The 26,440-nt window shown below is 38.5% G+C and overlaps 1 protein-coding gene across 2 annotated transcripts in view; it reads right to left on the bottom strand.

Moving 5' to 3' along the window:
- Nucleotides 1-22,219, bottom strand: part of LOC107085826 (probable E3 ubiquitin-protein ligase HERC1) — a 61,003-nt gene extending 38,784 nt beyond the window's left edge. For both annotated transcript variants that reach the window (XM_015376412.1, XM_015376411.1), the window contains exons 1-19: nt 22,119-22,219; nt 14,730-15,747; nt 13,094-13,189; nt 12,812-12,994; nt 10,377-10,589; nt 9,905-10,003; nt 9,707-9,803; nt 9,489-9,632; nt 9,169-9,296; nt 8,482-8,626; nt 8,232-8,403; nt 7,944-8,078; nt 5,452-5,617; nt 4,933-5,058; nt 2,460-2,684; nt 2,077-2,229; nt 722-854; nt 407-610; nt 85-312 (exon numbers count right to left, since the gene is read on the bottom strand). In XM_015376412.1, the coding sequence (XP_015231898.1) occupies nt 85-312; nt 407-610; nt 722-854; nt 2,077-2,229; nt 2,460-2,684; nt 4,933-5,058; nt 5,452-5,617; nt 7,944-8,078; nt 8,232-8,403; nt 8,482-8,626; nt 9,169-9,296; nt 9,489-9,632; nt 9,707-9,803; nt 9,905-10,003; nt 10,377-10,589; nt 12,812-12,994; nt 13,094-13,189; nt 14,730-15,716 (3,634 nt within the window). In that variant the 5' untranslated portion in view covers nt 15,717-15,747; nt 22,119-22,219. The remainder of the gene's footprint in view (nt 1-84; nt 313-406; nt 611-721; nt 855-2,076; nt 2,230-2,459; nt 2,685-4,932; nt 5,059-5,451; nt 5,618-7,943; nt 8,079-8,231; nt 8,404-8,481; nt 8,627-9,168; nt 9,297-9,488; nt 9,633-9,706; nt 9,804-9,904; nt 10,004-10,376; nt 10,590-12,811; nt 12,995-13,093; nt 13,190-14,729; nt 15,748-22,118) is intronic.
- Between the last annotated feature and the right edge of the window lie 4,221 nt (nt 22,220-26,440).

Consider the following 26,440-nt stretch of genomic DNA (forward strand, 5'->3'; position numbering starts at 1 on the left):
ATATATATATATATATATACATATACATGTTTATCTCAGGTGGCGTGTTTGAAGAACTGAAGGATAATCTCTATATCTTCCTACCAAGCTGTTCGAAGTCCATCTCCAGACCGTTCCTGAGGAGGATGTTCGATAACCATGTCTCTGACAGCTTCTCGTGGAGTGAGTGGGGCGGGCCTTGCAGCAAACCGCCAAGGCAGCGTCCAACTGCCAACGCAACAGACCGCTCCAGGTCCAGTATCCAAACCCATCCATATTCCTCCTCCTGCTGCTGATGCTCCTTTCCGAGGTTTGGGCTTTCTTCACTTTTATCTATAAGATAACACCTCTTAATAATAAACTAAATATATACAGAAACATAAAAAAAACATACACTCGAAAAAAAATTAGAATTAATTTAACTGACCAGAAGACATTTTCTCAACCTCTACTTCCAGCTCTTGCTCCTCCAGCAGGAACGTTTCAGGCAACAGACTGTTTAGATCATTGAGGTGCTCCAACAATGACAGCAGGTGGTTCAGAAGAGGCTGAACTGTGTCCAGCGGCAGCAGCAGCAAGGAATACATCACCTGGCACAGCACGCTCCCCGCAGCAGAGTCGTACAACACAGCTGGGACCAAATGGAAGACAAAGGAAGAAGATTCAAGTTATTATAACACTGAATCTACAGTGTAAAGAAATTGGATTTCATTACCGAGGTGAGTAAAACAAATTTTCTTACTGTGCAGCTTTTTAATTATTTGTTTATCATTGGCGCTCTTTTTCAGCAGCTTAGTGGACCTCTTGAAAGTCTCGGCAGCGCAGGGAAGCAACAGGAAAAGGTGCTCACGAAGCAGAGTTGCACTGCCATCATCCTACAGAGGAGCAGAAAAAAAAAGGCATCATTACACTAAAAACAGCATCAAAATACTCAAGAAAATAAATATGAAGGGGATTTACATTTAAAAAGGCGCATTTCTAAATACTTATTGTGGTATTTGACCACTGCTAATTTTAAATCTAAATAACCTGGGCAACATGTTATTAATTTCAGGCATTAAACACAAACTTGATCCACATCTTTTTCAGGGAGGAAAGATGATGAAGTTTGAACACGTTTAAAAAACAAGGACTGTTTTGAATATTGTGGACTACTAATATTTGATAGTAATGTAAGGACGTTGCATTTTGACAACTATTTACAAGCCTTTGTTAGAATTCCTGCTGGATATTTGTTGACAACTCTTAGTTGGTCTAAATGTTTTCAGTCTTGACACAAATATTAAATAGGGTTTAGGTATATGGGTAGCATTTTGTAATAATATTTTCATATAGAGTAATAATCCTGTGCAGCAAAGGGTTGGTATTACATATTCTTCCCACTGCTTTTAAACAAAGACTTTTCTTTTTTAGTGGTGTCTTTCTCCTTTTGTTTCTCCGAAGTTTTTAATTTATGTTTTATTTTCAAGAAAAAAATGTTTGGTGAAATCGTTTGGGAAAGTTTAATTTGTTCATAATAGAATTATGTCATTTTTTGTGGTGTGATTGTCCTGCGGTAGCATCCAGTTTGAACAGTTTTAAACACCACGTGGTAGGAATGATAAGGGAAGTCAATTTGCTCTAAATTCTTTCAGTTTTGCTCAGACAAACGCCAGATGAAAGTGTCGAAAAGAACACTAGCTACATGCATAAAAATTTTACAATTAGATTGAAAAAACAAAAGAAAATATGTTACATCATACATGGACAAAATCAGAATAATAGAGCCCATCAATTTAAAAATATTTAATGGAAAAACTCTAACTGCATCACATTGATGCAGGATGTCAACATGCACTTAAGACAGCATTCCTCATTTGATCTTTTCAAGCATTTACCTGCATGCCGATCAGACAAAACCAAAATCAGCAAAAACCAAACACCTATAGTCGGATTACAATATCAATCTAATCCTGCAGAATCCGATCAAAACATCCCAACTGACATGTTTACAGGGCACCTATTTATTCAGCTTACTTGTGTCCATGTAAATATAGGTAATGATCCCAAACACAAACATTGCTTTTTGTGGTTTAACTGTTTGCTTCAGTTTCTCACCTCCGGACTTGATTGAATGTAGCAGTGAGCCAGCAGGTGTTTGTGAAGTCCTGACAGCAGCTGGTGGAACTGAGAAGGAGGATCAGTTTGTCCCTCCGCACCACTGCAAAGCTGTTTATCACTATTTTTCTCCAGTTCTCCAAACTGTTGCTCCTGCATGGACACACATAGGCAGACCAACAGTGTCACATTAATCTATTTACTTTACATTATTTCCAAATAAGCTGTCTTAATAAATAGAAACATATTCTAACTTTTAGGGCTTGTTTAATGTGATTAATCGGGTAGATTTATTTTCAGGTATATGCAAATTCACATGTTAATCTACTTTAATATCAGCTCTATATTGCAGCTCTGCAAGCATGTGGTCCTTCTATCCATACCGTATAAAAGCCGATGCTGAGAAGAAGTGTTCTGAGCAGGATCTCTGCTAAGTGCAGCGGGTTGTAGGCATCTACTGAGCTGGAGGAGGAGGGTGGTCGAGCCGATGCCCCGGAGGTTAGCGGAGGCCCGAGGCCTGTCACCTCACCAAAATTGCTATAACCTAGCAGAGAGGCTATGTGGCTTTGATCCTGAAGGCTGCTGAGGACCATGTCTAGCTGCAGACGCTTTGAAAGGACACAGAAAGATGAGTAGAGGAGTAAAAATTTCAGTTGCATGGTTTCACACCATTCTTTCTTTCACACATGCAGCCAAGCAACACTCTAAATTAGCGGTTGGAGTCACTGTATCAGGCCATCTATCTAGCTCTGACACTTCTCTGAGAATTACTAAACAAAGTGAAGAATTTATCACATTAAAACACAAACATCAACATATATTATTAGAATTATTATTCAGCCCCCTTGAACTTTTACAGTACCACATTTTAGACTTCAAACATAAAGATATAAAATTGTAATTTTTTTGTAAAGAATCAACAACAATTGGGACACAATCATGAAGTGGATCAAAATTTATTGGATATTTTAAACTTTTTTAACAAGTGAAAAACTGAAGAATGGGGCGTGTAAAATGAATCGGGCCCCTTTACATTCAGTGCAGCAAATTCTTAGCCTGGGTGCCATACCGAACTTAGTCCCGCCCACAAGGTTTGAGGTCGGGAACTTCGGTCTGGCATTGCTCCATAGTAGCGCGAGTATGATCGCCCACCCACTGGCGATCCAATCAAATTGTCAGGGCGGGCTTTATACGATGATGGACAGATGATCAACAGTAACGTTTTCAACCATGTGACCAAAGCGCGCTTGGGTGACAACAACAATGGCTGCCGCCGGAGAGTTTAGGTGAGTAGATTCTGCTATTAGGTCTGTTCTAGAAGATTTCGACAGCAAATTAATTTTAAAAGAGGAACAGAGAAACGCGATCAAGGCTCATCTTCTTATTCTAGGCTTGCAACTGCACGCTTTGATTTTTGTTGACAACAACTATGCATCGCTTAACATACGTCACGCACTCCGTTGCTCTTTTTGGTTGTAGGTCTATCCAATTGAGTGCAGAGGCATTTTTTTCAAAACACGCCCCATAATCACAGCTCTATGGAGCAGTATCAGACTCATATTCTGACTAGAATTGAGTAGGACTACGTCAGGCTAGTAAATTCTCTCCAGAAGGTCAGTGAGGATCTCTGAATGATCCAGTGTTGACATAAATGACTGATGTGTGGAAAAAAGTGTAAAATTGATGTGTGGAAACAAGTCTCCATATAAATGCTCTGTGATCATCTCAGAGGTCTGTTTAAAGTACAGAGAACATCATGAACAAGAAGGAAGACACCAGGCAGGTCCAAGATACTGTTGTGGAGAATTTTAAGTTTTTTGAATACAAAAACAAGGAAAATACTGATTAGAGATGCAGCCAAGAGGCCCACAAACAATCTGGATAAACTGCAGAGATCTACATATGAGGTGCAAGACTGTCCATAGGACAATAATCAGTCATATACTGCACAAAGCTGGCCTATATGGAGGAAAGACGCACATGTGGAAGAAGGTGCTCTAGTCAGAGGAAAACAAAATCAAACTTTTTGGCAACAATGTAAAACAATATCATCGGTGTAAAAGAAACACATCTCATCACCCAGAACACACCATCCCCACTGTCAGACATGTTGATGGTTGCATCATAGTTTGGGCCTTTTCTTCAGCAGGGACAGGGAAGATGGTTAAAAGTGATGGGAGGATGCATGGAGCCAAAAACAGGAATATTCTGTAAGAAAACCTGTTGGATTCTGCAAAAGACGTGAGACTGGAATAGAGATTTATTTTCCAACAAGACTATGATCCAAAACATAAAGCAACATCTACAATTGAATGTTCACAAATAAACATATCCAGGTCTTAGAAAGGCCAAGTCCAGACCTCAATCCAACCAAGAATTTGTGGAAAGACTGGAAAACTGCTGTTCAAACACACTCTCCATCATACCTTTCTGAGCTCCTGCTGTTTTGCAGGAAGAAAGGGCAAAAATTTCACTCTTCCAATGTGCAAAACTGACAAACATACCCTGTGCAACCTGCAGCTGCAAAAGGTGGTGCTACAAAGTATTTATAAAGAGGGCTGAATAATTTTGCACACCCATAACTTTTTTTTAACTAGTTAAAATAGTTTAAACTGTCCAATAAATTCCGTTCCACTTCATGATTGTGTCCCATTTGTTGTTAGTACTTTGCATAATTTAAATGTAAAAACAAATAAAAGTTAAATGGCTTTTAAAACTTGTTAACATATAAAACCCGGTGGCCTTCATCGGAAATTAACACTGTTTTCTTTGAAACCTTAAATAAAATAAACATAACTTAAAAAATGAGGTGTAATTCCTTAAAAGCAGCACTGGTAAGTGATCCAAGCTACATACCTGGCCTTTGGAGAGAACATTTAAACTTTGGGGGCCTTGGGGAAGGAGTGAGAGGAGAAGTTCAGTTCGTTCCCTGAGAGGAGGCAGCAGCAGGGAGGCCCCGATAGACAGTGTGTTTAAAACTGCCTGTGGAGAACAAGAAATATCAGCGAAAAAAATACCTAATATTTAGTCATAATAGTAATATAAAAATGAAATATCAATTATTGTCATTATTACATGCAAGTGGTTGATTAGAAACACAAAAAACAGTACCGGTAAATGTAAATATGCTGTAAGGAACTTTTCAGACTATTTTATCATATTCTTGTCTAGTATGAGATGTCCTCACTCAGTTAGTGAACTTTTTTTTTATCTTTTTCAGGTATCAGAATAGGGGGGTTTAAGCGTCCAAATATGTCATTGATATGCAGGTTGTGAATCTATGACACTTTAAAAATAATAAGCAATCAAAGATTACAACAGAGGTCCTTGGTCTTTATTTAGTAGGATTTTAGAAAAAGAATGCTATTAATTTACCTGCTGTATAGAGTCTGGTATGTTGGTGTCTATGAGCCTGAACAATAGATTTCTCAAAGGCCTCCCCTGAGCACCTAGAACCATGGCTCCAGTGCCGCCTGCATGGGCCAAGGACAAGTGGATGGACAGCAGCTTCATGCACAGCAGAAGGAAATGATGGTGGTCCCTGAGGAGGAGATAGAGAGAGGAATACAGCCAGGAAATCAACATTCCTTTGTGATGGGTGGGAGAAATTGTAATTATTGACAAAAATTTATGAATTTCAGGGTTCCAACGGAATATCTATTTTTAAGTTTTGTGTAGTTCAAAATTCAAATTTCATTTGAATTTTCAATTTCATTTGAATTTACATTTGAATAAAATGAAAATTACAAAATTTACATTTACATTTTAATTTTTTTAATGATTTTAATTTACATTTGAAAAAAAAGCTTATACAAGAGAAATCAGGAAAAACTAAAATTGGATTCTAAGGCAGCAATAAAGTACCGGTACAAGGGATATTTCACATCACTCCTTTAGGCATTATTTAGGAACTTTCTTCAATTCAATTCAAGTTCACAAATTATTTCTTAATCCCAGAGGGAAATTAAAAAATTGTTTAACCATATTTATTTAGAAATTCCCACAATTTAGATTTTTCAAACCCAGAATAGATAATTTTAGGGGTGTCTGGATAAAGCGTTTTCATTTCTGATATGAGTCTGATATTGCAGCTTTGAGAATTGATCGATACGGATATTGACCCAATACACTATTAGCACAAACCACACATGCTTTTATTACTTATTTTTTTAATGTATAGTATTAGAAAAGGTATGTCTAAAAAGGAAGAAAAGTTAACAACAATAGGTGTGAGACACAGTGTAAAAAACTCCCTTTGTCTATCAAGATTTTATTTCTTCCAGCTCACAAGAGGTTCTTCTTTAAATTCTTTAATTTCTTCCAAAAGGAATCCCTAAATCATATCCAAAGAAAAAATGTCAATGCATTTTGATTATTTTTGGATAAAGAGCCAGATGAAAAGGCACATAGATCTTTGAATATTTCTCTCTCATTGTTCTCGTTTTTATATTTTTACCGGTAAATATTATGTAAATGCTTCCTTTAAATATTTCTACATTTTATTTAGCTTATTCATTCAATTTAAGTCTGGATTGTCATGGCATTACAGGGTAGTCATATAGGTTCTCTCTGTATTTTTTTTATATCAAAACCCTGTGACTTTAAATCTGCTTTGAACCCTGAGCAGCAGTAAACGAGGGGTAAATTGAAGAAATAAAGCCAAAATTGCCAAAGTAGAAAGAAGAATCTTTTTGCTCTTTGCTATTTTGGAGCAATGATGATTTTTTTTTTTATCTGTGTGTAATGCATAATTCATAGTAGATCAGTAAGTGTTTGCTTTTGACTGGAAACGTATGTCTAAAACTATTCCTTTATTGTACATTTTGTTAGCTTGTCTGCTATATTAACCAACATGATGTGTTGAGCTAGATCTGCTATTTTCACAGCTTTTATATAAAGTAAGGCATTAATTCATAAAAAAGTTTATTTTAATCCAATAAATCAAAGTTTTTTGCCCAACAGCAATGATGAACTGCCAGCAGCATTCTACATCCAGCAATTGTAGTATTTAGGCAAGAGCTGTCAGTCTGGTAAAGAATCTGGTTGTTTGTCCGAAATTGTAAAGGCTAACTTATTTTGCAGCATTAAACTAGACTAAAACCTTTTTAAGTTTTAATCGAGTAAAACAGAGTAAAACATCAACTAAAATGTGACTAATATTAGTTTTCATCCTGAAGACTAAGACTATTTCTTAGATGGCTGTCAAAAACAACACTGGTGAGAACAGATGACCCATGCTGTATTAACCAATCGGTTAAAGAAACCTTAAACAGAGGGAGAGTTTTTAGTAGATTGCCAATAATTAAAGATTTCAAATGCCGGCCGACATAATCCGATATTAGTTTTTGGCTGATATTTGATATTAATATCAGTTCGGGACAACCCTGGATAATTTAACTGAAATTTTAAAGCACAGTTGTGAGATGTGAAAATGTTTTGTTTGTAAAAAAAAAAAAAAAAAAAAGAGGTCTACAGGTCTTAACAAAATAAGTGTATATTTTTTTTACAGCTTCTATTGTTAACAATTATCTGGTCAATTGAATAAGACCAGAGTAGTTATTTAACAAATTCAGGAAAAAGAGCATTTATTGGTAGAAGTCTTAAAGTCTTTATTTTTTTAAAACGCTGTTCTTTGTCTACACAAATCAGCAATACAGAGAAACTCATCTTTTTTTCTATATATATATATATATATATATATATATATATATATATATATATATATATATATATATATATATATATTAAATTTACAAACTTAGGCAGACTTGGAAAATATAAAATGATACATGGAACATTTGCATGCTTTTCTAGACTGCATAACAATCCTGGATTAGAAGCTTAGAACCAACATGTTCATTTCATACCTCTTAGATAAAAACGGAGCAGGGGGTGTTTCGTTACCGATGCCATCACAATACGTTTCTAGGAAGTTGCGTAAGTAGGTGAAAGTGCTCTCTTCCAGGTCGACACAAAAGGGTCTGTGCCATGCCACTAGTTGCCTGGACAAAGAAATAAAATGATTAAGAAAACCCTGGGAAAGATACATACATACAAGAAGAATCCATAGAACCCCCATTCCACAAAACAAAGTAAGTATTTTAAAAAAAATAGATATTTCCCAGAGGAGGCAGATCCTTAAAATGAGCGTTTACCTATCGGTTGGAACTGCAGTCCATGCAAGACTGTGAGATGTCCCAGCGGTTATTTGCTGAATCGAAATCCCCTCTAAGCCGAGCACCTTTCTGGGTTTGGTTATGGGTGTAGAAGTGTGGCCTTGCCCACACTGGCCCATCGTGTTGTTTCCCCAGGCGTACACTTCATTCTCTGAGAAAAGGAAAACATGTTTCTTTATTATCCAAAAATCTTTTAGCAGGAAGCAGATAACTGGTAAAGATGTCTCACCATGAGACAAAGCCAGACAGTGACTGTCCCCACACGAGATGTCAATAATCTTGGTGATGCTCAGGTCTTCTATGAACCTGGGCCTTAATGAGGTGGTTTCAGAAGAGCCACATCCTAAACATGAGCCACAGCCCCAAGCAAACACCTAAAGGAGAAGTTAACAATAATACATACTTTTATTTTTATCATGAAAAAAAGGATATTTGTAGACAACAGTGCTTAAACTTATTTTTTAGGAGTTGATCTTTGCTTATTATATTAGAATTTGAAATGGGATCCAACATAAGGTCACATTCTTCTTCTAACAGATGTTGTTAAAGTAGATGCTAAGGTAAAAGGGAAATTGGTGTAATTTATAGATTATTTGGTTGGACAAAAGCTCGGGATAATTAAGGAAAATGCCTGCTTGTTTCATTATTTTAAAATATTTAAATGTAGAAATTTAGAAAAAAGCTGTGATGCCATGAATAAAGAAGGGATGTAAGTGAGCTAACAGCAGACTTGATTAATCGTGACATGAGATGAACAGGGTCCATAAAAAAATACCTTAAAGGATTGCATTAAAGAAATGTTATTACATCTCAATCACTCATGTTTTACAATAGATTTTAATGAATAGTCTTAACACTGCAGATTACTAAACCTCCTGATCCTGTCAATAGACCGATGGAAGCTGTGGAATCTTACTTGTCCAGCAGAAGTGAGGGCCAGAGATGACTGGCTGCCTGCACACACCTTCCTGATGATAAATCCATGAAGGCCCTCAATAACCTTTGGGCGATACACACGATTTGTGTCTCCATGACCTAGTTTACCTGCAAAGATGAGTCATACTTTACGTTTTCATAGCTCCTCAAAACTTTCCACCATGGAATTAAAAGAAAATTAAAACGACTAAACAAATGCTGACTACTATATTCTTATAGTTTCTTATCTATTTATTCATATATATAAAAACTGTTCTTTAAGATGTTTTTAACTAAAATATTTATAAGGTGACAACTTACCATTATCTCCACCACCAAAGGACCACACTGTGCGTCCATCTTGTGCAACAGCAATGGTATGGGAGCTGCCACAGGTTACCTGCCCGACTCCACTGATATCCTTCACCAGTGTCGGAATGTTTCGACTCTGGCTGTCGCTGTGACCTAAATGCAATAAACTAGCTCAGAAAATTATTCTTTTGAAACTCTATAACTTGAGATAAAACATGCAAGTTTACCGAGTCTGCCAAAGTCCCCCTCTCCCCACGTATAAAGCTCCCCATCATTAGTAACGGCGGCGCTGTGTCTGTAGCCCGCAGACACGCATACGACAACCTGTTAAATGAGTGGTTGTCAAAAAAAATTTTTTTAAACTGTTTAAATATAAAATCTCCACCCTGCTTTCTTATACATGAGACACTTCTCTGCTGACTTACTTTCCCCGACAGCGGCCCTTGGATGATTTTGGGGTATTTCTGTGTAGCGCTGTTGCCATGACCCAGTTTTCCATATTCACCATCACCCCAGCTGAACACCTGAAAGAAATAATGAGTTTTTTGTGGGGTTTAAAAAAAATAAATAAATAAAAACTGGCTCATTATTTTGACAGTAGGCTGACAGGAAAGGGGGTATGAGAGAGGGTGAAAGACATGCAACAAAAGACCACAGGTCAGATTTGAACCTGTGTCGTGGGGACACAAGCCTCCGTATACGGGTCATGCAGGCTAACTGCTGCACCGGAGCACCCCCAATATTGAGCCTTAAATCCAATCTAGTTAATAAAATCCACACATGAAAAGGAAAGCTAACAATCGTTAAGTAAAAACCCTTATAAATGTGGAACAGCGCTTATCATTCAAAAGAAACTCGCAAATTAAATATGCAGGTTATTCAAGGGAAGTGTTCTACCTCTCCCTCGACAGTGATGGCCAGGGTGTGTCCATCGGAGCCCTTGGAGGAGGACACTTTCTTCATGTTCCTGTGTGGCTCCAGGACTAGCTTTTTGGGCATAGACTGATTGTTGGAATCACCCAGACCGAGGCGACCATAGCTGCCTTTCCCACAGGCTTTTACTGAGCCATCTGCAGACACTGAGAAGGTGCAGTACTGGCCTGCTTCAATCTGAAAGAAACCCAGAGTGCATAACGGAGGTCCTCAGACTTTAATTCAGACATCAAAAACTTGAGCAACCAGGACATACAAAATATGTGAAGTATTGTTACAAAAATATTAACTTATTAGGCATTAGAGGTTATGTACAACAAAGTGTTGAAATAGCAAAACATATTATAAAAAAAAAAATACAATTATTTATTTAAACTTATAGAACAAGGAAATGAAAAATAAAGAACATACAGAAGACATGTCAGCAATTATTCAGTATATCTACATTAACAAATAAATAATAAAATGTATTGATCAATAAAATCTGTCCTTACAAGTCGAGTTTTGTTTTTTCTCTTTTTAATTAAAATAATTAGTCGTTCTAATAAAATGCATGTTTTTTTTTTTCCAATCATAGAAGATGCACTTTACATGTATTGAATTTCTTTGACCGCTCTTTAGGAATTTAACCCCCCCAACTCTGCTATTCATGGAGCAGTGAGATGAGGGAGTTAAAATGGTCCAGGCCTCGTTTCTACAACAGAAGGATGGGATCAAGGATGTCCTGTAGCTGTCTCTCTTGCATATGTTTTGAAGAAGCTTCTGAGTGAAGACTGTTATTCTATAAAAGTCTTTGGAAAAGGAATACTCAGGGTTGTTCATAATGCCCCTCATTTTATGATTTTTTTTTTTTTTTTTTGTGAATTCATCTCTAGAGGTTTCAGTGGGGTTCTAAGAACAAAGCCTGCTTTCTTTATTAGCATGTTAAGGGTTGTTTGCTTTAAAGGTGCCAGTCTAACAGATGATGGAGGAAGAAATAATGCTCTCCGTAACATATCTATAGAAGATATGTAGCATCTTACTGCAAAGAGTAAAGGAGCTAAGTTTCCTTAGGAAGTACAGCCTGCTCTGTCCCTTTTGTTAGACACCTTCACAGTTGTGTCTCCAATCTAGTCTGTGGTCGAGGTGTTTATACTCTTCGACCAGCTCCACTTCTTCTCCCACGTCTTGTTCCTGTTCCTTCTGAAATGTGAAATAATCTTTCTTGTTCTGCTAAAATTCATGATCGGCTGATTGTTTCCCTACCATGATCACAAAGCAGCTCATCTGCTCACTGTACCTAGCTTCTTGTCCATCTCTGACAGACGTTATCAGGGTATTTCTGTGGATTACAGGACTCCAACTTTTACTGGAAGTCACCATTTTTTCCAACTCTTGTAAAGGGAATGGTGAGAGTGCTGTCATATGCTGCCAACTACTTGTTTGGATACTTGACTCTTCAGTTTCACAAACTGTGATCTGTTTGTCAGGTAGTCTGTGCTTCATTCCTGTCTAAATGACAGAGGGTTTGGTGAAGAGGGTGGCATCTTCAACTCCATGAAAAGCAAACTGCAGGGGGTCCTGATAGCTGCTTGTTTGCTTGCTCAGGTGGACCAATAGAAGTCTCTTTAGAATTGTGTGATGTGGGATGTCAGGGCAACAGGTCTATGGTTATTGAGGACTGGGAACCTGCAGTCCCTCAGGCCAACTCTGACTCATGCCATTTTGGAGAGGGTGAGGAGAAGAATTGGAGCCAGATATAGTTCTCTCAGACGTTCAATATCACTTTATATAAAACATTAATCATATTTAATGTCATTATAAGCATCCAATGTTGCAGTGTAAATATTTTTTTATGTTTTAATAATTAATTAGAGCTGTTAAACATTCTGGTATTTCTGGCAACCGACTCTCAGCAGCACCGATTCCCCCACAGGTGTTACACATAATAAGCAATTAATTAACTCTTTGCCTGCAGCAACTTTTAGGAGCCAAATCATTCTGTGAAGATATCCATAAAGCTGATATATCCCTGCAAGAATAGAACACAATACCGTCTGCTGCCTTGGATGTCTTTGTGTTTAATATTATCAGTCCATGCATCAGCATCTGTTATCCTTTTATTTGTAACCCCATGATTATGGCTACAAGACAAATTTATCTCAATCTCCACCTCACTCACAAACCCATCCCTTTTTGCCATGGTTAAACCCTCCTCCTTGTGGTTGCCATTAATAACCTTTGGGTGAATGGTACTGCTGCAGTTCAGGACAAAAAAACAACAACTTTTCTAGTCTTGTGACATCCTTCTTATACGAGAAGGGATGGAAGAGCGCTTATATATCTGATGTAAATATAAATGCGAGCTATAAAATAACAATAATAATGCCACTGATAGCCAAACATTTGGTCAAACGTACCATCTGAGCATCACTAAAACCCTGCGTCAGTTTTGGCAGAAGGATTTTCTCCAGCGTTCCCTCTGCCAGCTGATGGCTGCTGTTGCTTCCCCAGACGTAAACCATCACTGCATCGCTCTCAGTACCAGGGGCGGCCACGTCCATGCTGCAGGAGCACAGGCAGCTCGATGCCAGGTTACATATCTGTGAAAGTGGAATGAGCAAAAATGATTTGATATATTTAAAGGAAATGTCTTGGCCTTGTGATTATATAAAAATACAGGCGACTATGCTGTGTTTTACCTCATCAAACAAACAGAGAGCAGCCTGGGAGAGTCGACAAAGTCCATCTCCGTCCTTTGTTAGCACCTGAGTGTTGGCGGGATCCCCACGGAAACCCTTAAAAAAAAAAATTAACTTTTCCAGATTAAGGTGCTTTCATTTAAAATAATGGCTTTAGTAAATGAACAGTAGGTCAAATTCGACTGCGTTTTTATCTAAGTTGTTTGATGGATTTTAATGATGAAAATAAAGAAATAATAATCAAAAAGTTGATCATGCTGAGACAACTCCTAAATAGAGTAGATTATAATATAGAAAATAAGTGCTGGCAACTACCGTTTCTGGTCATCATTTGCACAGAACTATTGCAAAGCTGATTAGGATGATTCAGTATGAATAACTCTAGGCGACAGGGAGACTGGCTTAGTGTTAATCCTTATTTGCACTCTAATACATTGCTCCAAACTTCCAAGTGAGATTCCTAGTTTATGTAGTGTTCTGCCGGCTGCTGGCAGAACTACTGAGTAAACACTACTTAGATCCTATAGAAGCAAATACTTTCAGTGTTTTAACATGGATTACACAATAGGGCAATTGTTAATTACCCTTTAGTATTTTGTCATTAGAAAAGGTTAGAGTTTGTCTTGTAAATCATTGGGGGAGATTTGTTTGTGAATAAGCTAGTCTATAAAATTTAAGAGAATGTTGAAATTCAAGCTTCTAGCTCATTCCAACTATTTGCAAGCTGGCCGGGGCAAAGAAAGCAGAGGTAAACATGATTAGAGCTGGACTATAATTTCATCTTCATGCAATATCTCAATAGCAAAGGACTGATTGAAAGCAATATTACCATATTTATATTTTGAATGCCATGCATGCTAATTCTGTGAGTACTATTTGGTATCTTTTATAGACTTTCCCTGCCCTAGATGCATACATCTGCTTTTAGTGGCTGAGAGGATAAAGCTTGGTAGGCACAATGAAATAAAGGAAAAGAAATTGTCAGGAAAAGAGAGATTATCAAAGAATCCATCACAGTATTCCTCAATAGATTTGAAATGACATACAATCAAACATTATATTTCAACTATTCCTGAAGCAACTATCCTCTTATGTTTATCATTGGGCTCTACACTAGGTCTTTCACTGCAACACAGATGTTAAAATGACAGTCATTTGCAAAATAAATCTTCAAAGTGCTGCATGTTACTGCTTTACATTCTGATCTCGACCTTCTTCCTCTTAAAGTCACAAAATGCATATTAAATGGGCACAGAAAACACGGTCAGGATAGAGGAAAACCTTTTGCTGCAAATTCATTATAAGGTTAACCTCAAAATAGGAAAACTTAGCTGTAATCAGTTGAATGTAAGCAAACTTTCTGCTGTGGAAATATTGCTTTATTAAAAACATCAAATATATTATAACAGCGATATCTACAATTAGCTGAGGTACTATAATAAATCCTCCATTTTTAATTACACCAAAAACATATTGCAAAAAGTATAGCCAAATGCACAAAGGTTCAGTTTACAAGACAAACAAAAACAATCTTCCTTTATTGCTAAAAAGTTCCACTATGAGAGATTGTTTAGGCTGATCCAAATTTTTATTGTAACAAAGTAATTTTTTTTTTTGTTTAGACCAAGTGACTTACCGAGCATTGCCTCATCTGTAGAAGAGTTTGCTGAATAAAGTCAAAGCCCACGCCAGGTGACTGCTGAAAGCTCTGTGAGGAGGAGGAGGAGGAGGAGGAGGAAGACGGGACTGAGGTGGAGGAGGGCATGGAGGCTGCCAAAGCTACCTCCACCCACTCCAGTAGAAATTTCAAAGAGCCCCTCTGTATGGCCAGGCCAAGCAGGAGCTCTAGTGCCAGCCTACGGCCAGTTGGGTCAGCACCACTGCTCCCACTGCTCACCGAGGTCTTCTTCAGAAAGTCAGCTACCTGTCCAAGGCAGTCCAAACCCACAGATGGGATTTTACTCTCATTAGCCAGAGAGAGAGGTGGCAGAGAAGCCAGGACAGCGGATGCTGTGGAAAGTACGTCATTGCAAAGCACCGACTCTGGGTGCACAGAGGCTGCGTACCTCCAGTTCTGCTGCAGTAAAGAAAAGAGCAGACTCAAACCCGTCCTTACACCCATTTCTATCAGAACATCTGTACCCGACTTGATTTTGGAACCCCCTCCTGGCAGGCGAAGTTCTGAGGCCAGCTCAATCTGCCCACTTTCTGCGCCGCTGTCCGTGGACTGAGAGGGCAGCTGAAGGCGAAACTTATCATGATACTTGCTGTGAAGAGCGTAGTAAATCCTCTGCAGAACAACCAGTCTTTGGTGGAGGCCCAGAGTGTAGGCGGTTTGCGTCAGCATGCGGTGAGCCAGCCATCGCTGGCTGTGAAGCAAAGATGACAGGTACTCTTCCTTCTCAGCTGATGTGCTGGATTCACACTCAAAGTCAGGTAGCCTTGGGCCGGCTAGTTCTTGAACAGGCTGCGCCAAAGTCACCACCTCCTTGTTTTGAAGGAGTTTATTGTAGAGCACGGCTGCCTCATGCCTCCTGGATGTCAGCGTGCTGTCCTCTGCAGCCCAGGAACTATTGAAATGCTCCTGCCACTTCAGCAACACGTGGGTTTGACAAGGCACCATCTTTGTACATTATCTACAAAGTATTTCACTCCTGAAAAAACAAAAGTAGTAGAAGCATTAAGAGGCATGCAATTTTGCATATAACCTTATCTTATACTGTCATCAGTTCAACCTTTTATGCAAAGATCCCACCTTATGATTTGCTTCCCTCCTAATTAAACACAGTGTGAAGGTGTAGGCCTTGTCTTTGGTGCTGGCACCTTTCCACAAAAAGGTCTACATCAAGGTTAATGCTACAAGCCCAGCGGGTATCCCTGAAATAGGTCAGCCTTCCCACACTAATGAGGAGACTTACTCCCTGAGGGTAATTAAGTGACGATGCAACGGAAGAAAAAGTGTCAAGACATTTTTTACCATAACATTGTGCATCACAGAGTTCATAGCCTAAGCCTGAAGTTAACACAAACACTTTTAAATTAGCTAAAAATATTTTTTTCCCAGGTTAGTATGTATATTAATTGTCATTATTTATGAGGTGACATGGTTAAAAAGTTTAACATCATAGGGCAGCAAGAAAGGTTTTTGATTTATATTAAGCCATAGCATTTTGCCACAGTTAGAGCCTACTTTATAAATAGGCAACTAAAATGATTGAGCAATCTTGTTATTCGAGTGATGGTGGTAGTGGGGGGTTTAATCTATTTCCACAATGTTGAGTAACAATCACACCTTCTGGCCTTTAAAGCTCACGCTGTCTCACTTTCACTTCACCTCATTTATTTTACATAAGAGTGTCATATTTACTATGTACTGTGAGATCAATCTGAGATCAATTATTATTATAATTGACATTATCATTATTATCATTATTATACAGTGAGGAAAATAGGTATTTGAACACCCTGCTATTTTGGAAGTTCTCCCATTTGGAAATCATGGAGGGGTCTAAAATTGTCATTGTAGGTGCAAGCTGACTGTGAGAGACATAATATAAAAAAAAAAAAATCCAGAAATCACAATGTATGATTTTTTGATAATTATTTTTATGATACAGCTGCAATTATTTTTTGAACGCTTGAAAAAAAATCTATCTTAATATTTTGTACAGCAGTCTTTGTTTGCAATTAAAGAGGCCAAACGTTTCCTGTAGTTTTTCACCAGGTTTGCACACACTACAGTAGGGATTTTGGCCCACTTCTCCGCACAGATCTTCTCTAGATCCCTCAGTTTTCTTGGCTGTCGCTGAGAAACACAGAGTCTGAGCTCTCTCCAAAGATTCTCTATTGGGTTTAGGTCTGGACACTGGCTAGGCCATGCCAGAACCTTGATATGCTTCTTCCAGAGCCACTCCTTGATTATCCTGGCTGTGTGCTTCGGGTCCTTGTCATGTTGGAAGACCCAGCCTCGTCCCATCTTCAATGCTCTTACTGAGGGAAGGAGCTTGTCCCCAAAATTTGGCAATATATTGCCCCGGTTATCCTCTCCTTAATACAGTGCAGTCGCCCTGTCCCATGTGCAGAAAAACACCCCCAAAGCAGCATGCTACCACCCCCATGCTTTACAGTAGGGATGGTGTTCTTGGGATGGTACTCATCATGCTTCTTCCACCAAACACGGTTAGTGGAATTATGACCAAAAAAGTTCTATTTCAGTCTCTTCTGACTACATAACTTTCCCTTTTCAGCCTTGTTAAAGTGTAAAATTTTGTCTCTAGTGTCTTTGGACAGCTCTTTGATCTTGGCCATGTTAGTAGTTGGATTCTCACTGATTGTATGGGGTGGACAGGTGTCTTTATGCAGCTAATGACCTCAAACAGATGCATCTAATTTAGGATAATAAGGGGAGTGGAGGTGGACATTCAGAAGGCAGCCTAACAGGTCTTTGAGGGTCAGAATTCTTTAGACAGGTGTTTAAATACCGTTGTTTTGTTTTTTTTTCAGCTGTATCATACATATAAATAGTTTGAAGATCATAAATTGTGATTTCTGGATTTTTTTTCACTCACAGTGGACATGCACCTACTGTATGATGACAATTTCAGATCCCTCCATGGTTTCTAAGACGGAGAACTTTTGAAATACAAGTGTATTCAAATACTTTTTACTCACTATAGTATTCAGGCAATAGGGCAGAAAAATATTTAAAAAAAAATTAATCATAATATAATTAAATTCAATTTGATTGAAATGACACATTTCAGAAAATAAATAATAAAGGTTAAATAAATAATACATTTATTTCATTACAGTCTGTGAATACAGCATTTGTCCTTGACTGATGGTTTTATCTAGGTCTTTTTTATGTGTTTTTATGTATTTCAATGCAAAAAATATTTCTAAAAACTTTATGTTAGAAAGGTTTGATAAATATGGCAAAGTAATTGTATTAAATTAAATATCAAATTTGTTCTCGGAATTATTAACAGTCTTTCTGAGGCTTTATTTATTTACTTTTATTGTTGACATTAAAAATAGAAGAAATGCTTTTAGATATACATTTTCGGAACATCGTCCAGCCCTAACAGACAATAAATCATTTCAATCTGCCTGACTAAAGGAGTGCTCTTTTGTAAATTATCTATGAGACCAAAGCCTGAATCTTGAAAACTTCATGAGGGTTGCAGCTAATAACATTTAAACCTGCAACACAACAAAAAACACACTAAGTCATGGCATGCTGAGTTTGTAAGTGTGCCACTTTGATCATAGACTAAAACTCATGTCTCCCACTGGGACTGAAGCCTGGGGGGCCTATATGGTTTCCACCCGGTTCAAAAATAACACCTAGCTTAGATGTAGTAATAACTTTTACAGGGAGGCAACCACAAGCAGGATAACACCAGTAATGTGAAGAAGCAAAACTGGGGATAACAGCAATCTTCCCTTTCTTTGATTGTTGCATATTTTCTTTTTTTATATAAAACATTTAGCTTTAAAGTTATAGCGGAAAAATGTGTTTTTCTGTTCACTGACTGACTACAATGACATCTGGTTACAATTCCCTTTTTTAGGATTTTCATGTATTGGATGTTTGCTTTATTTTTAATGATTTTTATAAGTTAAATAAAAAAATGTCATGTGCTCAGCTTCATCCCCCTATTCGTAGAGAACATTTTTCCTGTTTGTTCTGAAGAAAAGCAACCATAATGTTGCCATCTCTATGTTTAATCATTTACAGTCTCAGTTTTCCACCAACTGACCCATTTCCTGTATTGTCAAACCTTTGAAGCTGCTCTCGTCTCACTAATGCAGCTTCTTTTACTGCACGTATGCTGTGTTATCACTGAAAATGGGACCTCATATGGTGCTGTTCAAATAATGGCTTTCTTCTTGCTCCTGTCCCATGAAGACAATGGAATGCACAACTAATCATTGTCCTTTTAGCTTGTTTTCCACCCGAGTTGTGGATCTCTGCAGCTCCTCAAGAGTTTGCTGTGGGCCTCTTGGCTGCCACTTTTATTAGTGTTCTCTTTGCCTAGGCTATCCGTTTAGGTGGCTCACCTCGTCTTTTTAACAGGTCTGCCATGCCAAATTTCAAATAATGGATTAAAGAATGAGACGTCAAATTGGGGTATTGATTTCCAACCTCAGTTTAGTCTATCCTTTGGTTTCTATCATGTTTTGTGCTCACTAGTGAGCAAAAACTAAACTAACAAACTAAACTGACATGCTTTCTTTATGCATTCAGTATCTCAAATAACAGATTTTTTTTTATTATCTTTTATTGTGAATGTAATGTAACATTATTCCTTATGTATTCATCTATTGTCTTATAATGACATTTTTATAGCAGTGTTTTATATGTGAATGCAATGTGACACATAGTTTGGACTATGTGGCAGCCAGAGTCTGTACCCAAATCAAATTTCCTTTGGGACAATAAAGTTAATCTAATCTTATCTTAGTGTATGCCTAAAAAAGCCCTGAATCCTTAATGGAACAGCAATATTACTGAGACTAAATCACACACAAAGAGGGATGTTTAGAGTGAAAAATGTTTAACACAACTTTAATGATATGAATAATTTAGCCAGTAATGTAGTTGTGTTAAGTCACGATAGTAACTTGTAAATAAAATGGTTTTGGCTACCTTAAAGTGTTAAACCCAATTGAATTCATATGGAACATTATATGGAAGAGGATGCTGACAGTTTGTGCTGCTGTTCCCAACACAACCATCTGGGTGTCGGTTAGAAACCAGCTCCATCTCCCTTTTATCTCCTCTTTTTCTGTTTTTCCTTTCCTGTTCTGCCTACATTGCAGTGTCCATATAATCTGTAATAATCCCTGCATCAATTATAATAAAGCAATTTATATGCATAAATCAAGCGAAACACTATGGCGTTAGCCGTACTGCTCCACTTGTGAAAGCAAAATCTGTTGGGCTCTCTTTTTGGCGTCAAGACAATTATTCTTATTGCCACATTGACAGACCGGACACTGTACTAAGAAAAAAAAAAAAGAAACCAGCTTCACATATTATGAAATCACTCATCCATTGTGTATAAGGGTTCGGATTGCAGGGTCACCAAACAGGAATACCAGGTTATCACAGGAAATCCCATAATAAACAAGACGCACTCTCCATAAACCACAAATTAATGGAGAAACGACGGAAAAAAACCTCTGGTAAGGGGATTTAAACCTCACATGTTTTCTCTGAAAGGAAACTGTTCCACCCATAGGAGCAGAGGCGTAGCCAGAACATTTTTATAAAGGTGGCCAGGCAATAACCAATGTACACTGAGGGGTGGGTGAAAGTGGATAGGCGCCAGAACCTCAGGGTCACCCCTTGCTCACACTGGCTCCGGTGCAGTTACCGAGCCGACGGAGACCGCAACTCCCGCACACCCCCTGTCACACCACCCTTTTGACTATGGTGCGGTGCGGCTCTGCGGCTCCGGCAACAGGTCCGGAGATTTAACAGAAGTTCACTTGAGTTCACGTAACTTCACGCGATAACACGGCCCAAATAAGGATATTTGCGAGAGCTTGTTGCGGAGGGTTCCGGCACGCCGCAAGGATAGCTTTCTTGCGGAATTTTCTGCAGCGCCGGAGTGTCTCGGTAACCGCAGCCGGACAGTACAGCAGCCGGTGAGAGAGGTTTACGTCTTTTTAATGACTTGGAATCACTGCGGCGCCGCACCCACCGCACCGCAACGGTAAGACCGGAGTCAGTGTGAGCCTGGGGTCAAGCCAAATATATATTTTTTATAGTTTTTACAGCACTAGTGGCTCGTTTTTTCAACAGTAGGCTGACAGGAAAGGGGAGGTGAGAGAGGGGAAGGACATGCGGCAAAGGACCGCAGGCTGGACTAGAACCCGGGTCGCCCACAACGACGACTAAGGCCTCCGTATATGGGTCATGCGCGCTAACCGCTGCATGCACGGTCAAGCCAAAGTTAAGACTAACTATAGTTTCCTACAGCCTTTGCTAACAAATAGACGTAAATATATTTAAAAATCCATGCTTCCTAGATTAAAGGTATGGTGGATAAAATTCTTTCAGGTTTGAGTTGTGGGGCGAACATCTTTTCCTACTTACCTACTTTTATCAACAATTATTCTGCATAAAATTGATATTTACATGTACTAATATCTACATAAACTGATTATTTAATATGTTTTTATTAAAACAGTTATTCGTCTATGATTTTACTGAAAACTCCTAGATGACTTGCAGAAACACATTTTCTCTTTACCCCATTATAACACAAAATGTAGTTCTGGAAAGAGCATGAATTCTGTATTTATCATCTATATATTGATGTGTATAATTAATCACAGTGTTTTTTGTTTTTTTTGTCAAGCAATTTTGAATATATAAAAAAAATAGAAAGTGATTTAATTTAAATTAAAAAGAATATTCCTCTTGAGAATAAAAATGGTAGGGGTGGCCACAGTGGGGGGGATGATTGAGTAAGGGTGTCCATGGCCGCCCCTGGCCCCCCATCTAGCTCCGCCTCTGCATAGGAGTAGTAATGATGATAATTTGATTAATCATAGGAGGGGAAAAGGACAGCTCCATGAGAAAAGTTGATCACAGGGCCAAAGATGGGCATTAACGAACAGCCTGGAGGATAATTTCATTATTCAAACATAACGACATTATCCTGCGTTCCTGGTTCCACACTTTCCCCCTCAGGTTTCAGGTTTTGACATCTGTTTTGTTGGCTTGTTGCCCGGCGGCTGCAGCGACACTAACCCTGCTGCTTAGAGGGCTGCTTTGGACAGCGGACACCTCCGCGTCATTCAGCCGGTGGAACATCTGCGGTGACAGCTGAGCTAACGCCGCCTGGCTGCTGCAGCTAGTCCGTTTAAAGCGACCCAGCAATCCGCCCCCTCCCCTCCGCTTGTTTTCTGACAGCTTCCCTGCAGAAACACCTCACCGTGGAAGGTGGCTTCAGTAATGTTTAACCTAGCTGTGGTGGGTTTAAAGGAGGGCCACAGGCGCGTCTGTTACCTTGCTTTGCGGTACCCGTCCCGTCCCAGTGAGGTCTCCCTTGGACGCAAATATCAGGTCAGCCTTCTCCTGTTTCCCCTGCTTCTTCTGCAGAGCATTACGGACTGATGCAAAGGGGAGGAGGGCTGCCACTGTAGCGCCGCAGCGCGTTTCGGAGTGATGATCTCCAATAAAAACAAACCAAAGCCTGCAGGACAATGTCCATTTATGAGACAAGTGTTGAAGTCTGTTATCATCCAACATTCAATTATGTCGAAGAAATTATACCAGATCAATTTAATCTGCTTGCTGCATTGCTGCATTTGCATTGTTTGCCTTCTCTCTCAGCAACAATTTATAATCAAAAGTGCCTTATTTTGCCTTTGCTTCCTTTAAATCTGCTAGATATGCCAAACCTACCTTATCCTTATCTGGGTACGGAAAAGGATTAGGGCCACTTTTTGAAATATTATTTCAGTTTAATATGGAACAAAAATCATAATTCTGACTTTAACCTCTGAATTCTGACTTTTTTCTCTGAATTCTGACTTTAATCTCTGAATTTTGACTTTCTTCTCAGATTTCTGACTTTAATCTCAGAATTCTGACTTTTTTTTTCTGAATTCTGACAATCTGACAACCAACAAACATCAAGCTGTAGCCATGTCTGTTTTAGAGATTAGCTCTCTTGTTTTAATCTCCTTCTGAAATATGAAATAGCATCACCGGGGACCCCTTAGGCATGCAAAAAGTCACAATTTTTCACCAAAGTGTTACTCAAAGTGTTACTGTTCCTCCCAAACAACTCACATTTTTGTCAGTGAAGCCGAGTGCTCCCACATCTCTTCCTTCATGGTGCCCATCTACATTAAGATCTAGAAATCTGAGATTAAAGTCAGAATTCTGAGATTAAAGTCGGAATTCTGACTTTTTTCTTTTTTAAACTGAAATAAAATTTTAAAATCACTAAACGTCTTTCAGGCCAGAAGCTATTTTTTTTACAGGAGCTACAGACTTTCTCAGACTCCTCCCATTGCAACCTTTGGTTATAATAGTTATTGAACTATTCTCAAGAAATAAGGTCTCCCTGTGTAAAAAAAGAAAAAATAAGATGCAAGAAATTAGACTCAAAGGTTGCAAAAACAGAACAAGTAAAAAAGTATAAAATGGTCAGAAGTAAATGCAAGATCTAACACGTCAAGAAAGGGTAAATCAAAGAGTTGGTTCACTTATTAAAGTGTATAACTGGAAGCTTTATCCTACCTTTTTGTCCTAGATTTTGATGAGTCGATCACCTGAATGGTTGTTGGGCTATAATTTATCTATTAATATGTTAAGGAAAATCCACCATGAAAGTAAATTCTTTATCTTTTAAAAATAGTATATGCATATTTAAGCAACATTAGGCACATAAGTATATAGATTTAGTGTTGTACAAAAACGTTTTTAGTGAGTAAATAAGTAAGCAAGTAATGTTTATTTATATATCACCTTTCACAGACATCGAGGTCACAAAGTGCTTCACAAAATTACAATACAAATAAAAATACACGTACATTTACAGTCACAAAAGACATGGTCATAAAACAACCCTTAATCTTCTAGAATTAAAATGCTTTATTACCTGAATAGGTTTTTAGTTTGTTCTTAAAAACATCAGCAGAATCAGGTAAGAGCAAGGATAAGAAAGGAGTTATTCTTCCCTGGTCCTGTAACGACCAGGTTCTGGTTCCGAGACCTCAGCCTCTGAGGTATAGGGACACAACAAGTCTGTAATGTAGGAGGAAGCCCGACCATAAAAGGCTCTGAAGGTCAGCAGCAGGTCAGTCATAAGAAGGTGTTTTATTCTTAGTGCTTCATCGGATCAAGAGAGAAAGGTTTCTATAGGGATAGCCTTAGTTACATAAATAAATTATTTGTGTGTGACAGGAAAGGATTTAAGACTAAGAAAACGGACATAACTAAGAATTATACCATGAGAATAAAAAAGGTCAAATGGAAAAACAGCATTTTTGTCAACCCAGTTCTAATCTATACAAATGTGGATTTTTATCCTGATAGTAATATCTATATTACTCAAAATGATGATTAAGTGATGAGAAAAATGGTGGGATCAGCACAGTTTCCACCCTAAGAGAGCCTGTTGGTGATATTTGGATAGTTTTAAAGGTAATTTGGTAACACTGTAATTACAGGTGTTAGGAATCCAGTTTGTGTGGGTTGTTTGTGTGTTTCTTCTCTCTCCACCACCAGGTGGTGCCCTGTCCTCGTTGGGCCTCCCTGCACATCTGCAGCTCGTTGGTTCATTACTGGAGGAGTATTTGAGCTGTGGGCTGTCACCACCTCGACGCCAGAGTGTTTGACAGTTTTGGGTACTCTAGCCAAGCTGAGATTAGCTGAGTCTAACCTGAGCCTTTTTTCTGTGAGTCTTATTTTGTTTTTGTCTTTGCTCTTCGGTGGGAAGTCTTCCTGTGTAACTGGATACCTAGACCTTCTCCCCCTGGAAGGATTTACTCTGAATTCACACTGAGCAGGGGAAAACCTCCACAGGATCCGTTCACGTTCCCACCAGAAATCCAAGTGACAGTCCGCTCCATTACTCCTCCGGGTCCAACGTATGTCTACCTGTCCGCTCGCCAACGAGTTCCCTCTTCTCTGGATAAACCCACACAGACCAGATTCAAGGATTGACAAGAGCCCCCTCAAAAGTGAGTCCAATTCCAGCATAATTCAAGCCGCATTCTCATGTCCCTGAACTGATCTCTGTGATCTTCCCTTCAGACTTTCCAGTTCCAGTTTACCAGTTCTCTGAATTCCAGATCCAACCTCCGTTCACATTGCTAGAAATAAACCTGTTAAACTTTTCTCCGTGTTCTCTGAGTGGTTTCTCTGCATGTGGGTCAGATTCCTTAAACCGATTATGACAACAGGTGAGTAAAAAATGTAGACCACCCAATTGAAAAAAAAAAATATTATTCAGAATTAAAAAAAACAAAAAATTGATTTAGGGGTGTTGTGCCATTCCTTGATCTATTTTATTTTAAAGGTGTTATTCAAATGATTGAAAATGTATAATTCAAACCCTCCTTGTGTTTTTGGGTGTTGAGAGAAATTCATTCTTCAAAAGAGGTTTATTATTTTTCCAGATAAAATAGCTGAGAATTGTATTTACTTCTTTGGATGATGAATCTTCAATTTCAGTTTTAGAGTCCTTTAGCATTGGGTAATTTTGTGACACCAAGCAGAATGAAACGGGTAAGAATATGCCCTTTTAATAATATCTAACTATATACTATTGGTTGAGCAGCTGACATAATGGGACACAATTGATCATACTCTATCTAAATTACAGAATTTCAGTCAAACAAGAAAATCAACCTATTCTGAGCAGGGCAAAAAGAATCCCTGGTAAATAAAGCTGTTTAGTGTTCATACTTCCTCTGAAAGATAATCACTGATTACTATAGGAGCATCCCTCAATAGGACTTAATATAGGGGCACCATTGTGTGTTTTTCTATGGAGTGTGTCAGCTGCACAGCTGTGGGGGGATTCGCTGTCAGAGTGTGGAGACAGTTGATGAGAATTATTTCCCTCTTATTCAGGATAATAGACAGAAAAGTTGCTTGAAAGAGCCAACTACATCTTTAGGGACTTTACACACCCACATCACAATCTGTTCACACTGCTCAAGTCTGGCAGGAGGTTTTGAATTATGAGGAGCAGGATAAAGACTCTGTAGCAGTCATAACCCCCAAACCATAAGGCTACTAAAGAACAAACCCTCTCTCCAACAGATGGAAAGCTTTGCATAAAATCTGGGAGGTTATTTGACATCCTAAACTCCAGTAAAATATATAAAGAGATCACAGACACACAGGTTGTTTTTTTCCCTTTGATGCTTCAAAGTAGCTCTTAGTGTATAGTGGAAAACTGGGAATGAGTTGCAGTTAAGTTTGCCAGATAGATTGGCTCAGTAGCTGCGCTTGTAAAGATGAGTGTGGATGAGGAAGTGGATCTTTAAAAGATCTGTTAAAGTTTTCCACTGACCAGAAGAAATAAAAAAAAAATGCTTCTTTCTAAACTGTACCAAGAGTGTTGGGATTTTTCTTTTCTATATGAAAAAATATTTCCATCCATCCATTCATCCATTTCAATCACGCTTATCCCTGCTGGGGTTGCGAGGGGTGCGGGTGCCTATCTCCAGCTGTCCATGGGGAGAGGTGGGGTAGTCTCTGAACAGGTCCATCGCAGGGCAACACAGAGACAAATCGGACAAACAATCATTCACGCACACACTCACACCTCATGTTTTTAGACAGTGGGAGAAAGGCAGAGTACCTGG

This window comes from Cyprinodon variegatus, unplaced genomic scaffold (assembly GCF_000732505.1).
Source record: "Cyprinodon variegatus isolate N-32 unplaced genomic scaffold, C_variegatus-1.0 Scaffold134, whole genome shotgun sequence".
Lineage (NCBI taxonomy): Eukaryota > Metazoa > Chordata > Actinopteri > Cyprinodontiformes > Cyprinodontidae > Cyprinodon > Cyprinodon variegatus.